Here is a 16923-nt window from a genome sequence, read left to right as displayed (position 1 = left end):
TAGTGGTCTTGAATCCCAATTGTGGGAAAGAAAAAGGGTCCTAAACTCTGGTGTTTTCTATTTCTTTTTAAATTGGTAGTATATTTCTTTAATTTTGTTCAACCGATATTGGGAAGTCTAGTCCCTTGCTTAGTGAAAATCGGCTTATCATGCTGTTTACCTTCTGATTTAAATAATGTTCTTCTCATCTAGATCAGGACTTACATTTTTGCAACAACGTTTCTTTATTCTCGCAGGTTTAAAGTTTTACCTTATATAGAATCGTTCTATTATTATCACTAGATTTTTTTCTGTTTCTCTTTTTTTTTCTTTTTGCTCTATATATTCACCTCAATTTACAAGAAAAACATGCTTCCGTAAGGATTCAGGACGTTGCTTAAATCTTTCGGCCAGTTTCATCAGTAGAAACATTAACTGATGAAGAACTTACTCAAACAATAATATCACTAATTATAGCAAGTGATTTCCAGATAGAACAATACGCCTTTTTTTTTCCCGGTTATTGAAGGAAAAATGCTTTCTTAAACATGCACATTTCAATAACCAAGTAAACCGATCATTTAATTTTGCAAATTTGTATAATTTGTATACCTATAAAATGTTAAGGTTCACTAAAGCAATAATATGAACAAGTTTTTCGTGCTTTATTACGTTGGGAAATGATTGTTGTTTTCAACCAATGAGAAACCATTTTCTTATATATACAATAAAAGAATAAAATGAAAAATATAACTAATTTTAAATAATTTTTTAACTTTGATTCCCAAAATTCTTCTTCAATTTTGGATAAAATAAATATATAGATAACGCAATAATAAACATGAGGATTTTGTTGGGTTACGTTTGATCTTCTACAAGATTAAGGTAAACGAATTATCAAGTTACTACATATAAAAGTTAATTGTTGTGATGTTAAGGTGCATCTGTTATGCATGGTTAATAAATTATAACACCAAAATTATATAAAAGATATCCATTATCCTATTTTTTTAGAAACACCTGCATTTTCTTAATTACATCAAAAATCTTCTCTTTTTCACACTTAGCCTCATAATTATTTTTTAAAATTTTTTCATACTTCTCAAGTATAAAAAATATCTGATTTTATGTTCTTGAAAATAATATCCATGGTATCATACTAAAGTGTTTAGTCAACCTCTCATCTTACATATTAGTCATTTATTTTTCAACTATTTTTTCATCTTCAAAGAAGCAACACTGTTATATATAATATCCTTTCAGGAATAACATCCATGGACTTATATATCAGATTATACAATGATAGGGCTGCACATGGGCGGGTATAAGATGAAACCAACCTCGCACCCACAGACTGCGGTTTTTTTTTTTCAAAACCAACCCCGCACCCACAAACAGCGGGCGGGTTGGGCGAGTATGGGTTTAAACCCGCTTTATAATTCAATACTCATTCACACACACACACACACATGTTTTACTTAAGTTCACAGATGAAGATTAAGTGCTGAATCTGTTTATTTTTCGATTGTTGTCGATTTTTGGTGAAGATTCGAAGTTGTTGTTGTCGATTTCTGGTAATTGTCGTTCGTAGGTGAAAAAGAAGAACTGAGAAGGAAGAAGAGGAGAGTCCGAACAAAGACAAGAGTGTAGAAAAGGAATGAGGGTTATCAGTTATCCTATCTACTAGTATTAGGATTTCATAATGGACGGATAGGATTAGTTTTATCTAATGGTATATAATCTGCGGGTTTTTTGGGCGGGTATGGGCGGGTAGTAGCTTAAACCAACCTCGCACCCACATACATCGATTTTTTTTTTCATAACCAACCCCGTACCCACAACGGGCGGGTATGGACTAAAAACCCACGGGTTTAGCGGGTACGGGCGGGTTTGGGTTTGGCGGGCGGGTCTTGTGCAGCCCTATACAATGATATTTTATCAGTTTTGTTTCTAGAACACGAAATATAATATTTACAAGTCCGAAAAATATTGTAACCGATGTCCTTTCAAACTTTATCTACCAAAGTAATTTGTTACAACAATTCTTTCAATTTATTAAAGGCTTGGTTGATCAGAATCATCCATACTAAATTGCTAATTGAGCGATTTACAAAACATTAATAAGATGATTATTTTTTTGTGCATGTGAAAAAGGTAAGCATGAAGTAACTAAATTGTTGGGATCTTACAATAATTGATCCAAGTTATGTTTTGTAATTTAATAACTAACAATATAACACAATAATCGATAAGGATTCTAAGCAAAAATAATATAATTAACACACATGTTGTCTTTCGATAAAAGTCATAAACTAGATGGCATCATGCATGCATAGTGCACATCACGAAGTCGGTACTTCTAACGTCGGCGTGGCATATGATCAACTACAAAATCATTTAAAAAGACATGAGTTATACTACAAACATTTAAAAAGATATGACTTATAATGTAAACCTAAATCTATACACAAAGATATATGAAGTATGACAAACCTTGGATTTGCTCCTCGGTATATGTATGTTTGATAAAAGTTTTTTCATTGCTAAATGCAATTTACCGACGAGATCTCTAGATGACAAATTCGTAAGATCAAATTTTTGTAAGTAGCCACAAACATATTTATTTCCACCTCCAATACATTCCCCTCGTAGTATTTCTCTGTACTCTTTCTAAGATGCAAACCAGATGGATGGATTGTCTTAAAAAGATGCGAAAAGGATATGACAATCTATTTTCTTCTTTTTATCCGAATCATCATCCTTGAGATATCCATTTTTCATCTATGTCTTTGCTTCTCGTGCTAAAGCCTCTGGAGTCTTAGTATTTTCAGGTCGCTGCAAAAACATATTAGATGTTTAGAAATCAACTAAGAATATAAATATAAGATTTTCATCATACAAATAAGCTAATAAAACAAAAATAGGGGGTAGTGATTGCTAAAAGTTACCGATATTTTCTAAAGTCCGGATACACCGTTGAGGATCTATACATCATCGATTTGAAATCAATTCAAGAATTTCAAATTCAGATGGACAGTCTTTTCAAGTGAACCATACAGTTCCTCTTTAACCTCATCTTAAGTTTTCCTTTTTTTTTTTTTTCCGAACTTGATTATCGAAGAAGATAGTTTTGTTTGCAATATTAGCTACTCAAATAGCACCAAGTTAGTTTACATTGTTCAATGCTTGGGTCTTCCTTCAAGCGATGAATGAGATGATATAACTTTTAGTATCTTGGCTTATTTTTTTTATTTGTTATCGGGTTGTGGTCTTGTAGATCAAAAATGGTTCATTAAAGATCATGTTTATCATTTACAGTCAAATGAGAAAATTAAGAAATCTAAATTGGAGGCTCATTTTCTTCGTTCTGAGTAATGAGGAAGTACAAAGTGCAATTCCATTATTCGAGAAAGATACAGTTATAAATTTTGATCCCCCGTTCAAAACTCACAGATTTTTCCTTTCATGAAAAATGCTTGAATTGTTAAATTTCAGTTAACCAGAGGTGGCACCGCTTCTAGTTAAGTTTGTGCGGAACACTCGCACAAAGTCGATTTTTTTGCTTGGGAAGTGGCTTTCGGAGCTTTTTGGAAGACTAAGATGTTCGAACCATGCAAGCTCCTCCATTTCAATTTGCTAAGAATGGCACAAATCTGATTATGACGATACAGATTCCCTGTCCCCAACGATTTTTTCAATACATACATTGTCCCAAGCCTTAGTGTAGATTCTTTTTTTAGGTTTTTTTTTCCACCAATTTTTTTTTTGAGTTTTATGTTTTTTATTAGGATAAACAAATGCATCTGATAAGTAGGATAAAAGACATAGCATTCTTGATGAGAACAGTTCTGCATGTTTGGTTAAGCATATTAGATTTCCAACAGGGGACTGATTTATAGTATTTCCCCAGAAGAGGTTCAAAATTATTGGTTTTGTTTCCATCAAAAAATAGAGGAGTACCTAAGCTTACCATTTTCTGGTATTTTCTTGATCTTTAAAATTTATATATTCTTAATCTTTTAAAAAAATTAATATATTTATTAGGTAATTTAGGGTAAAAACAAACCCTTGATTTCTCAAAATTAACCACATCGCAAGACCTGTCTCTAAATTTCTTAATGATATCCATTAAGTTTTTAGCATCTAGCATACTTGCCTTTGAGAAAAGAAAGTATCCATCAATAAAGAGAAGATGAGGTACAATTGGAACATTCTTAGATATTTTGGTTCCAGCTATATCTTTTTTAGTTTCATCTTTGGCGAGTAATCTATAAAAAATTTCATTGGTAAAATGAAAATATAACGAGAGAGGGGTCACCTTGGTGAATTCCCCTCTCAACAGTGAATAGTTCACTTGGAGATCCATTAAGTAAGATGGAAAAAGAAGTGGTGGTGATGCATTGCATTACTAAACGTCACCAGTCTTCACAAAATCCAAGAGTCGAAAGGATATTTTGAATGAAATCCCATTCAACTCTATCAAAGGATTTTGAGAGATCAATCTTAGTACCCATATAATACTTTTTTATTTTTTGTTGTTTTCATTGTGTGAAAAATTTCATGAGCTACGATGATATTATCAATTATCTGTCTACCTGATATGAAGGAAGATTGGTTAGGGTTATAATTTTATCCAATAATAGTTTTAATCTGTTATCGAGATTTTTTCTGAAATTATTTCGTATTAGTTATACTAATGGTCTAAAACCATTAGGAGTTGTTGGGTTTTGAACTTTTGGAATTAAAGAGATATAAGTTTGGTTTATAGCTTCCAGGATGTATATGTTTTTGAAAAAATCTTGAACAAGATTAATGATGTCTTTTTTAACAATCTCCCAGTGGTTCTTGAAAATCCATGTGGATAATCATCTGGACCCAAAGGCCCTCACTGGTTCATAATAAAGATAGTTCTTTCATTAGAATATATAACTGGGTTAACACGATCTTTTATCAAACTAATGTTACTTGTGTTAATAATAACTCTTATATTTTTAAAATGTCGAATTAACAACTTTTGAATAAAGTTATTATCTTCGGTCCATAAACTAAAATTGTCTTTTAGAGTATATGTATACTTTTCTTCTGCTAGCATCCTGTTGATGAAGAGAGGCAGTATTTTTATAGTCTCTAAAGTACTTATCTTTTGAGAGATGATTCCATTACTAAGTCTTTATTATGCCAAATATTAAGATGTTGCTGAGTATCTTTTATTTACAACAGGTAAGGGAGAGATTATACGAAGGTATTCCACTTTACTATCCACGTTTTTTTATTTTAGTAAAGATGTTTCCAAAATCATGAATATTCCATATTCTAAGAATTTTCACCAAAATTTTAATTTTTCTTTTGTTTGAGAACGTTAGATCCTCTGGCTCCAGTTCTCCAATTTTCTTTCTTAATTCATAAAAAAAGGAAAATAAAAGACAGATTAATAATCAGAATAATAATATTATAAGAACTGAATATTTTATCATGGATTTCGAAGGATTTATCGCGAAAAAATTTGTGAATCGTAGGGATTTTCTTCAAATCATTTTCACCCGATTTGCAGAGCCTTTCTTCTCTACCCTTTGTGGAGAATGATTAATAATGAGGATCTATTATAGGTTATAATTATAAAACCTAAATATTATCGTAACATTAATCCCCTTATAAAAAGTAAATAAAGTGAACTGTCTTGGATATGGAGAAGTATCAAGAAAGGTTTCAGATTATCTGTAAAAACCAAATTTGGAAAGTTAACAGTGGTGAAAATATCGGGATTTGGTCTAACTTCTGGTTACCCAAGCAAGATTCTCTTCTAATCCAAAAAATTATTGATAACAAGACACCCAAGTTAGTTTGTTAACTGATTGACAATTTTGGCAATTGGAACTTAGATATTATAAACAAATACATTCATCGAACAGCAATTTACAAACTTCATTCGATAACTCCAGATATTACAAAGAAAGATGAAGTTAGATGTAGGGTCCAATCCTACGGGAGAAGTTACTACTCACTCTATTTGTGAATACATATTTGGATATACTTATAATCAAAATGTTTCTAGTTTATGGAAAATATTTGGAATCTCAGTCCTATACCTAAGATCATATGTTTGAAAGGAAAGTGTTTTCCAAAGTTCTTCCTCTTGGAAAATGAATGAGTCTGTATGAAAAGGATGCCGATCCCTAGTGAAGACTATGTAACTAAGGTATCTTTGAGGTTGAAAGTAACTTGTTTGTATATGATTTTGCTAAATCAATTTGGTTTGTTATGTCTTTTAGTTTTTTTATTTATGATTATAATCATAATAATAATATTCAAAAGTGGTTTAATTTTTTGGATGAACGATAATAGACCTAAGGAATTTTGGCCTAAAATAACTTGCATTATCTGGCACATATGAAAATACATAAATAAAGATGTTTTTGAAAATGTCAGTCCAAATCCTAGGGATATCATTAATCCTAAAAACTTGGATCATCTTTACCATTATAGGGATAGACCTACTAAGCACATCACAATTCAGAAAGACTGTGCCAATGGAAATACTCAGAATCCGGACGGGATTATCCATTTTGATACATATTTTCGTGAAGCTAACTATACCATGGTATTTACGGTTTATATTATGGATATCACACGTCGTAGGAGATACATCAGTGCAGAGCCCCCTAGATGCTGAAGAAAAAACGTGTTCTGAATCTCACAATTGGATGTATTTGGGATTAAGGAACTTAGTCTATGATCATACTGTCATATTCTGATTACTTATATTAGACAATATTTATATCCTAATTTGAGGATCCATTAGGAAGATTATATATTGCAATAGTGTGTTTGAGTTCGTGAACAATAGTGTGGTTAAATATCTATGTATGAAGTTCTTGTTTGTAGTAGATAAAATAACTAAGGAGGCTAGGAAAAAACAGAATCATTTCCTTCTGTCCTTGTAATCTATATGAGGATTTGTAATCCTCCTTTTTTGCTAGGATAAATATGAATCCTAATTTAAAAAAATGTACGTGTTCCTGATGGCTAAAAACAAAATCACTTCTAGAAAGCATAGTCAATGGGAGTATTTTCAGTCTCTAAATAATCAATTTAAGGGCCCTTAGTTAGTTGTGGGAGACATGAATTTCATTACTAATTCTAGTGGCAAGGAAGGTGGAAATGATGCTTTGTCTAGTGATGCTTCTCTTATTAAGGGGATGATTCAAAAACTTGGTATGATAGATATGAGTTTTATAGGAGATCCATCAACATGGACAAATAGAAGGGAAGTGATGATAATATAAGAGAAAGAATCGATAGGGCTTTTGTAAACCTTACGTGGTTTGAATACTTTAATGATGTTGTTGTGTACCACCATACAAGAATGACTTCTGATCATAGTCCAATACTTGTTGACATCAATCCTGTTACAATTAAGTTAGCCAAACCTTATAAACACTTTATGGATTGGTTGGAACGTAAGGATTATAAGGCATTTATGGAAAAATTTTGGACTTTAAATAGTTTAGAAAATGTCAGTGATGTTGTTAAAATTCTGGAATCCATTTCTAAAGATTTCACATATTGGAACAACCATATCTTTAAAAATATTTTTGAAAATAAAGAAATGACTCAAAAAAAAAAATTGAACGGGAAAACAGAAAACCATGCTATTTAGTTTCTAAGAAGGTGTTAACAGAACTTAAAAAATCAACTTCAAACTTGGACTACAATTGAGACCATCTACTGGAAGGAGCATAGTAGAGATAAATTTTTGCATGAGAAAGATAGGTGTACCAAATATTTTCATATGCTTGCTTCTAATAGGAAGAGACGTAATCATATTGTCACTTTGAGAGAGGATTGTAGTTTGTGGATTCAAGGGAAAGACTAACTGGATAAGTTACTTAAAGATCATTTTGCGCATGTATGTACCACTTCTGTGCAAATTATTAATCCTGTTTTCGATAATATTATTCATAGTGTGCTTGATGATATCGATAATGAAGTATGTCTTTTTGTGAAGAAATTAGAACTGTGTTGTTTGACATGAATCTATGGGGCTCTCCTGGCCCTCATGGTTATCCACCTGTCTTTTTTTCCAACTCACTAGGATATGCTAAGGCACCATGTGATTGATCTAGTGCACAAATATTTTGATACTGGGAAATTACCGAACAAAATTAATGAGTTTTTTATTTCCTTGATTCCTAAAACGGATAAACCTGTTAGTCCCGTTGACTTATGGACAACCATCCTTAGTAATATTTATATAAATTATGCTCCAAAATCTTAATTGGCTACTAGTATTAAGAGTGTTATTGACAAAATTATATCTCCTTGCCAATCATCTTTTATCCCAAAAAGACAAATCGTGGACAACATTGTCGTTGCATATGAGGTTTTACACATCATGAAAACTAACAAAACTAAGAATGGATATCTTGCTCTTAAGTTGGATTTATCCAAATCTTTCGATAAAATGGAATGATCCTTTTGTTATCTTCATGTTTTGGAAGTTGGGCTTTTCTGAAAAATGGCGTGATTTTGTGTATGAGTGCATCTTCACTGTGCAATCTACTGTCTTATTGAATGTTGTTCCTGGTATACCCTGTCATCCTTCAAGGCGGCTTAGACAAGGTGACCCATTATACCTTTATTTATTCATTACCGTGTTAGAAGGGTTGTCTAGACTTTTTTCTCATGCTGAAAAAACTGGTTAATTTAAGGGTGTTAAGATTAATAGATATTTTCCTAATATTTCCCATTTTTTGTTTACGGATGATTGTTTCATTCTCTGTCGATCCGATATTACTGAAATTAGACAGTTAATGCATTTGGTTGATGTCTTTAGTAGCTCTTCCGACCATAATATAAACTACCATAAATCTGGTGTATATTTTAGTAAGTCTATGCATCCTGAGCATTGTAAAATTTTAGCTAAAATACTCAAGGTTAAGCGGATCTCAAAGGATGATAAGTATCTTGGAACGTCTCTTTTATTCAGTAGAACTCAATCTTTGAACTCTGAACCTCTTCTTTAGAAATCTTATAAATCTTTACATGGTTGTTGAGCGAGCAATGTTGATTAATTCTACTTTATCTGCATATCCTAGTCACTAGATGCAATGCTTTATGTTGCCTACAAAGACTCTTGATGCCTTTGATAAAGTTCAGAGGGATTTTTGGTGGAGTAAGAAAAATCCTAGAAAATCTATCTATCCTAAAGCTTGGCATAGGATTTGTACTCATAAGACTATTGGAGGTCTAGGTGTTAGAGACCCTCATATAGTAAATACTTCTTTACTAACTAGACTGGCCTGGCGAATGCTCCATAACCCAGATGAACTTTGGGTTCGATTTCTAAAAGGGAAATATTTTCCTCGAGATAACCCTTTACATAAACATCGAACCTATCAAATCTCATGGATTTGGAATAGTATTCAAAAAGGTATGCACATTGTAAAACAAAACAACATTTGAGATATTGGTGTAGGATCCACTATTAGCATTTCTCAGGACAATTGGATTCCTGGAGTTGGTTTTTTACATGATTGACATAACACCGGATTTAGGAAGGTTGGTGAATTAATGAATAATGTTGGGGATTGGGATGATACAAAGTTAAATGCTAATTTTGACCCTGTGATTGTTAGTATAATCAAATCTATTCACATAAATAAAAGTAGGCCAGAAAAATTGAGATGGTTAGGTACTGAGAACAATGAGTTTTTTATTAGATCTGCTTATCATATTGTATCTGGGGGGAATGCTAATAATCAAGATCCAATGTGGCAGAAACTTTGGAATATTAAATTTATTTCCCGCATTAAAATTTTTGTTTGGAAAATGGTTGATGATGTGTTTACTTTGAATGCTAAATTAAGCCGTATTCTTCATCATGTTGATGCTTGTTGTCTTTTTTTAATTATAATAAAACTGAAACTTCTACTCACTTGTTTGTTGAATGCCATTTTAGCAGAGCTATTTGGTTTGGTCTTCATATGAAGTTCCCTGCTTTGAATAACAGTTTTGTAAATTGATTTAAATCTTGGTTCACTAATCAGTGGAAGATATTTACGGAAGCCTTTAGTGTTATATGCTGCATATTTGGAAATATAGGAATTCCGTTCTGTTTGACAAGATAAAACCAAACCCTATAGATTGCATAAAGCTGATTCAATATTCATTAGTCGAATGGGATATTGATGTTATAATGAGTGGTGTTAGATCACTGCTCGGTCGAACTCGCAAGAGTTGCTATCTCAAGCTTGTTTGTCAATGTTAGTGATCAAACCTATAAGTCTCGATTTCTAGTCTACTTATAGTTATGTCTCGGACTAGGATAAATTATGTAGTTGAGCTTTAGACTTCAAGACGTTCATCGATTAAAGACGAAGAACTACTAAGGATAGATTTTGGAATTTCATCAATAAAAGGTATGTGGAGACTGAAACTCATCTATCACTCAGAAAGTCTATTTCTACTCTATATCCTATATTGAGACAAAAGCCGTGTTGCTATATAGTATTCGATTACACACATTTGAGATTTCGAGCTGAGTTTAACTCGCTTATATATTTCTCGAAATATGTGTTGGTAAGCTTTGGCTTCAACCAAGTTCATCTTATTCTTGACGCAAGTCAAAAGATGATCATGTGAAAATTGCCTAGTAACATCTTACATGATTTTTGTGAGACAATCATTTGATGTAAACCGAGAATGTTTCATATTGATTATTTCAATAACTTGAAAATCGCTTTGATGCTAATAGTTCGTGAAAATAACTGTTGTCATCCTCTAAGAAAGTTTCAATGATTGAAATAGAGTTTAGAACAATTGGATTATGAACATAGTATGCGTACTTGCATATATGTAATCCATGTACGAGAACCATAGTATGCATACCCATATGCATACCTGTTGGCTTGTGAAAGTCCGGGTACCTAAGTATACATACCGGTACTCGTACTTGCGTAAGTTTTGGGTCTGGATTTTTCAGCTGTGTTTTGTGGTATGCGTACCCGTTTGCATACTGGCGAACCAAAACTCAGTCCGGCCACTAAGATATGCGTACCCGTTTGCATACCTAAAGTGGATGATGTTCAAAAATCGGTTTGTTCATGAACCAATACATTTATATATCATAAGGAATGCAATCTTTTTCAAACCGTGGCTATAATGCTCATGACTTGATTCGAGTGAATCAAAATCGATTTTGCTTCAATTGTGTTCTCGTATACTTCTATAAGAATATATCAATTGAAAAACTCTATAACTAGTTTCATTCGAGTCATTTGAACTAGTTATGGTCAAGATGAATAAGGTTGATATGAAAGTGCTCATATGTCTAACCTCGATTAACTATTGTTGAACCAACCTAGTGTACACGTTTAGGTACGGTTACTCAAACCTAAATGATGGTACATTTTTATTTTTTTTATAACAAGCTAAGTTCGATCCAACGGTTGAAACATATTAGCTCGAATCTAATCAGGTTTTCATCTAACGGTGAATATTGAATGCTTTGTTACCAAGATAACTTAGATTGCAAACTCTGATTTGAAAACTATATAAAGGAGAACTCTAGCAACTAAGAAACCTAATCCCCACATCTCTTGTGTTATACTAGTTGCGACAAAAGTTGATTCTCCTTTAACCTTAAGTTTTTCACGAAACCCTGTAGGTTAACGACTTGAAGACTTCATTGGGATTGTGAAGCCAGACCCAACTATTTTCTCTGTAGTTGCATGTTCTGATCTTGCTTTTTTCTATCGTTATTGAGTACTATCTTCTCTAGGATTTGCTCGAGATTTAATCTCCGATAGGCAAGATAAAAAGTAGTTACAAACATCTTTGTCTCATCGTTTGTGATTCCAAAATATCTTGTTTCGCTTCCATACGATTAAGATTATCGTGAGGTGATTGATAATACTAGGCTGTTCTTCGGGAATATAAGTACGGTTTATCAATTGGTTCTTGTTCACCTTGATTTATCAAAAGACGGAACAAAATCTCTTGGGTATTTATGTGGGAGACATATTTATTCATTCTATAAACTTTTCTATGTGAGAAAGATTGGTTTATCAAGTCTTCGACTTTGGGTCGTAAGAACTCTTAGTTGTGCGTGAGATCAACTAAGGGAATCAAGTGTGCATTATCCTTCTAGGATCAGAGGCGTAAGGAGCACGACTGTACCTTGAATCAGTGTGAGATTGATTAGGGTTCAACTACATTCCATTTCGAAGTTAGCCTGTAGTAGGATAGTATCTGTAGCAGCTTAATACAGTGTGGTGTTCAAAACTGGACCAGGTCACGGGGTTTTTCTGCATTTGAGGTTTCCTCGTTAGCAAAATTTCTGGTGTCTGTGTTATTTCTTTTCCCGCATTATATTTTGTTATATAATAGAAATATCACAGGTTATGCGTTAAGATCAATCAGTTCTCGAATACGGCCTTTGGGTTGTTGATTGAATCTATTGACACTTGGACATTGGTTTGTGATACCGTCCAAGTTATTTCTCTTATTCAATCAGGCTCGCAAATTCGTATTTATTTGATTGCGGATTGTATTGAGAATTTGTTCTATAAACTCTGTGATATAATTTTCTTAAGACTGAGTCTAACTGTCTAGTTGATTCTCTTGAAAGCATATTGGACTTTGTCCATACAGATTGCTAAGCGAAATATTGGGTGTGGTTGTTAGACCCGCCTTTTCAAGTGATACTAAGCAACAAATTGGGTGTTCACGAATTAGTAGATCTATTGCAAATGTAACTAGGTGTACACATAATATTTTGCATGTTGATAAGTCCTATGATGCCAACTCAGGACATTACGTAGTAGGTCTTATTTACTGGTCTCATAATAGAATTGTTAATATCGAAGCTTTTTCAGGATTTACCGCCAGTGCAGACTGTGCATAGGCCATTGCAGTAATGAGAGTGTTGGAGTGGGCTTGACAGTTACAATTTAAAGAACTGAAAATTCAAATTGATTGTGAAGGAGTGACTCAGTTTTTGCAAAATAAACCTTCCACCTGCGATTGGAGATCCACATCCATACTTTCCGAAGGAGTGACTCAGTGAAGCAGATGCTTTGGCTAAATGGGCTAAACAGAAACAAAGTCGTATCATGTATAATTATCCCCTCATAGTTATCTTAAGTGTAATCTGATAGAAGGTATTGCAAGAGGATGGGATATAACTATGTATAACCCTTCTTGGTTGTTAATATATTTTCAGTTTATTAGAAAACAAAACAAGAAAAAGAATCCCAAAAAACTTAGCACTAAAACATATTTCTTCCAGCAAAACATCTAGTTGCACGTGCGCAACAACTAGTAAATGATAATTTACAAAACAAGACAACAACTAGTAATAGATTTGAGGAGTTTTGGCCTAAAATAGCTTGCATCATCTGGTATGGAAATACAAAACAAGATAATTTTTTTAAATGTTAAAAATTCTAACCCTAGGGATCTCATTAATATCATAAACATGGATCATCTTTACCATTATAGGATAAACATGGATCATCTTCACCATTTAATTCTTCTTTTTCTTTTCTTCTTTCTTCTGATAGATCGATGATTATATAAAGCCTGAATGAGTGTCGAGTCAATCTAAATATATTACATTAGGTGTAACATTGGAAATCCTGTTTGGTACTAAGACACCAAAATTTTGAACTGAGTGTAATGAGTTACAAACCGGAAGTGTCATTGAGACTTGTTTTGGTTTTAAGCTTTGTTTATATGTGCGAGTATTGCTTGTCGTATGTAATCATGGATATGGTCCAATGTCACTGAGAGATCAAACAAACTGGAACTGCATAAGAAGCTTTACAGACTTGAACTTTTCTCCTTTCCTATCAAACAATGGGACTGTCCGAATCCCATATCTCAACTCTGATACAGGCAAGCAATTTTGCCCACCAAAATCATCTTTCTCTGACCTGTCATATTCATGTACTTCTATCCTTAACAATGCCAGTTCAGGAACAGTTAGTGGGAACCAAAATTCCGTGTCCCAAACCGGTGTCCAATTATCGTCAATTATCTCGGTTTTTTTCATCATACTATCAGCTGGAACTCCGGCTATCCCAACCTGATCAACATAAGATTTCACATGGTTATATGCAATGATTTCTTGCTTCTAGCTTTAGAGCAAACTAGGAAACATAAATTTTTGGAATCGAAAGTTAAATCAGATTATATGTTTACCTTTGCATAGAAATCTGGCGGAGAGTATGAATCGAAGTGTGTTTTGTCGAAATCTAAACGCCATCCGTCTCCCATGTATACATCTACCTGCTTAAGAGAAGTAGAGGTGTAATTATGTATTTCATGGAGAAGAGACTAATATTGTGCGCGTACTTCAATCAAATGCACACCTTTAATGTTGTCTTCACAGGTAATCTTGCTCTGGGATCAAAGACCTTGTTACACTCTCCTGTTAGGAAATCAGGTTTTCTCACATACCCACACCCTCCATTAGACTTGAACATACCTTGCATCAACCACAATGCTCTACCGTATCCCTGATAAAAAAAAGAACCCATAGTTTAGTCTAAGCACTAAATATATTAACAAATGCGAGCCTTCGTTCGATGATATCCATGCAACTTAATCACTTATGTTTTACAAAAAAAAAATACTGAAATTTCATGCCACAATAAAGAAACATACCTGCATGTTGAACGCAACCATTTGGGCTCCGTGCATCCATGCAAGTAATGGTTTGTAATTGGAGGAGTTAACTCGTGTGCCTTTTGGATATACCCTCAGTAGATTCTTTTGGGTAAATCTAACAAAATGTGAAATCAAGTCACATTAACATCGAAAATGCAAACGCAAAAACGCACATGCGAATTCGGCACAACAGATTGTTTAATTAGAGATATGATAAGTACCTAACAATGTCCGTTCCATTTGATATTGTAGCCTTTTCAAAGGCGTGTTCACTCAGACTAAGGCGTCCAACTTTAGCAGCATTAACCTTCAGCGATTCTTTCAACCCTCCTTTACGTTTTTTAGCTTGAATTGCAATTAAACGCTTATATTCTGTTGGACCTAACTGTTGTGATTTACGGATATCATAATCACTTGTATCGCCATCGTCATCCGGATTTTTGTCCATGCAAACGCTAATCTTCTACCATATAAAAGAGGGAAAAAATGTTACTATAAGAACTTAATTAATTAATAAAATGTGGAGGTATAAACAGAATTCCTGTTGCTCAAGTCACCTTTTCACAAGCCTCAAGCTCCTCCTTAAGGTCTGGGATTTCTCTTCCCCATGTCTCATCCTCAGATGACTCTTTTCCCTTATCCTTAAAACTCTTAGTACTATCGAGATATTCTTTCGGTGGTTTAGTCGAAAGCATAACACGATACTGCAATGCTTCTGGAGATGGAAATGCATCTGAGTGTTCTGTTTCAGGAATATATAGCATATCTCCGAATGTTTCAGTTACCATCTAAAGGCAGAAAAATGAACGAGTTATAGAAAACATCACATATAAAAGATGAACGATTCTTAGAATACGCGAGATACTGAACAATCAGTCACCTTAGCTACTTTAGCCTGAAGATCTGGAGTAAGATGATCTTCTAAAGTAATTACCACAGGGTAAGGAGAAGCCATAAAAGCATACTCCTTGATAGACCGCAAGCATTTGATAAGTGACACCGGAGTTGTCAATGTCCTATTGTAATGCAGATAGTTGGATAAGTACTTAATTTGAAAATTCATGCTCTAAATCATATTGGGGAAGAGACAAGTTTAACTTGTATACCTTCCATGAAGAACATTTACGTCGTCTTTAGAGGAATTCGGCCATATATCAAGCTCGATAACTCGTACGCCCTTCTCCAAAGCCTTTATGATTGGGATATCACTGCAATCACTACTAAGTTGATTCCCAGTTAAGTAAGAATTATGGCCCGTGTATATGAAATAATGGGACAATGGAGCAGTCATATCTTGGTGCACCTGGAATATCAAAATTCAAAATTTAAAAAACACGTTCGTAATAACACCGAAACATTTTCACTATTAAAATCCAAACATGCTTCGCAGAATGTGGTTATAAAGCTGGGAAGCATGCCGGTGTTACTAGTCGACGCAGAATATAGAGTGCATGCATGCACATGTTAGCGTGAATGCATGGACATGTTACACGGCAATAATGGTGCTTGCAAAGGGCCATAAAAATGCTTGCCATGCAAATTATCAACAAATAAAATCTATATTCATCTCAACTATTACAATAGCAATCAAGAAAAACAGGTACGTGAAGAAACAGATTAGAACAATATTAGTAATTAATAATCATTTTTTACCCGGGATTTGAGAGATGGATTAAGATCTTCAGAAAAAAGGAATTGAAGAAAATCATCAAAAGTAAGAGCGTGTCTTGTATATCTAGAAATATGGTGGCGTCTATGCATGATCTGTTCTATAATCCTCTCGGCGTCAGGTATGGTTGCATCCTTTTCGCCTTGAAATTGAACCAGGAATTCATGTAGCTGATTGGCTGTCATCAAAGAACCCGACTGTGTATATTTCCCAAACACAACTTTCATTTCTGGTGGTGTTTGAGTTTCATGCACCTTAAATTTTCTACTAAAACACATGAACATTTTGTAACTCCCCATTATGATCGAAAATCAAAAAATCATCTAAATGAGATTTGTTCAACTTTTTTCATTGTGTTTTCTTCTTCTGTTGAATTCTGCTTACTAATAATATCCCCCGTATTTATTTCTCTCTCGTGAAAATTATTTATGGCTTTGTGTAAATATTGCCTCATCAAAATCCCGCATTTTCATCTGAGTTCGTTTTAATTGCGTCACACTGGAGCTCATGCGTGCAATGTGAAATGGGTAAAGCAAAATTGCTGATAGGGCGCCAATTTACCTGAGAACATGCCAAATAATTTTCACGAGAGAGAAATAAATACG

At 33.7% G+C, this 16923-nt stretch overlaps 1 protein-coding gene across 2 annotated transcripts; it reads right to left on the bottom strand.

The window, feature by feature from the left end:
• Positions 1–13219: 13219 nt before the first annotated feature.
• Positions 13220–16710, bottom strand: LOC113285359 (phosphoinositide phospholipase C 6-like). Of its 2 annotated transcripts, none has more exons than XM_026534269.1 (9): positions 16303–16710; positions 15756–15952; positions 15530–15665; positions 15207–15437; positions 14871–15112; positions 14647–14764; positions 14352–14498; positions 14182–14268; positions 13220–14065 (listed from the first exon to the last, which is right to left on the bottom strand). In XM_026534269.1, the coding sequence occupies exons 1-9, from the start codon at positions 16615–16617 to the stop codon at positions 13772–13774; spliced, it is 1767 nt and encodes a 588-aa protein (XP_026390054.1). In that variant the 5' UTR covers positions 16618–16710; the 3' UTR covers positions 13220–13771. The 2 variants fall into 2 exon arrangements, with proteins under 2 accessions (XP_026390054.1, XP_026390055.1); XM_026534270.1 differs by having other exon boundaries at positions 14871–15109.
• Between the last annotated feature and the right edge of the window lie 213 nt (positions 16711–16923).

This window comes from Papaver somniferum, chromosome 6 (assembly GCF_003573695.1).
Source record: "Papaver somniferum cultivar HN1 chromosome 6, ASM357369v1, whole genome shotgun sequence".
NCBI classification, from domain to species: domain Eukaryota; kingdom Viridiplantae; phylum Streptophyta; class Magnoliopsida; order Ranunculales; family Papaveraceae; genus Papaver; species Papaver somniferum.
The sequence above is the reverse complement of the archived record's forward strand: the minus strand, read 5'-3'. Positions and strand labels throughout refer to the sequence as shown.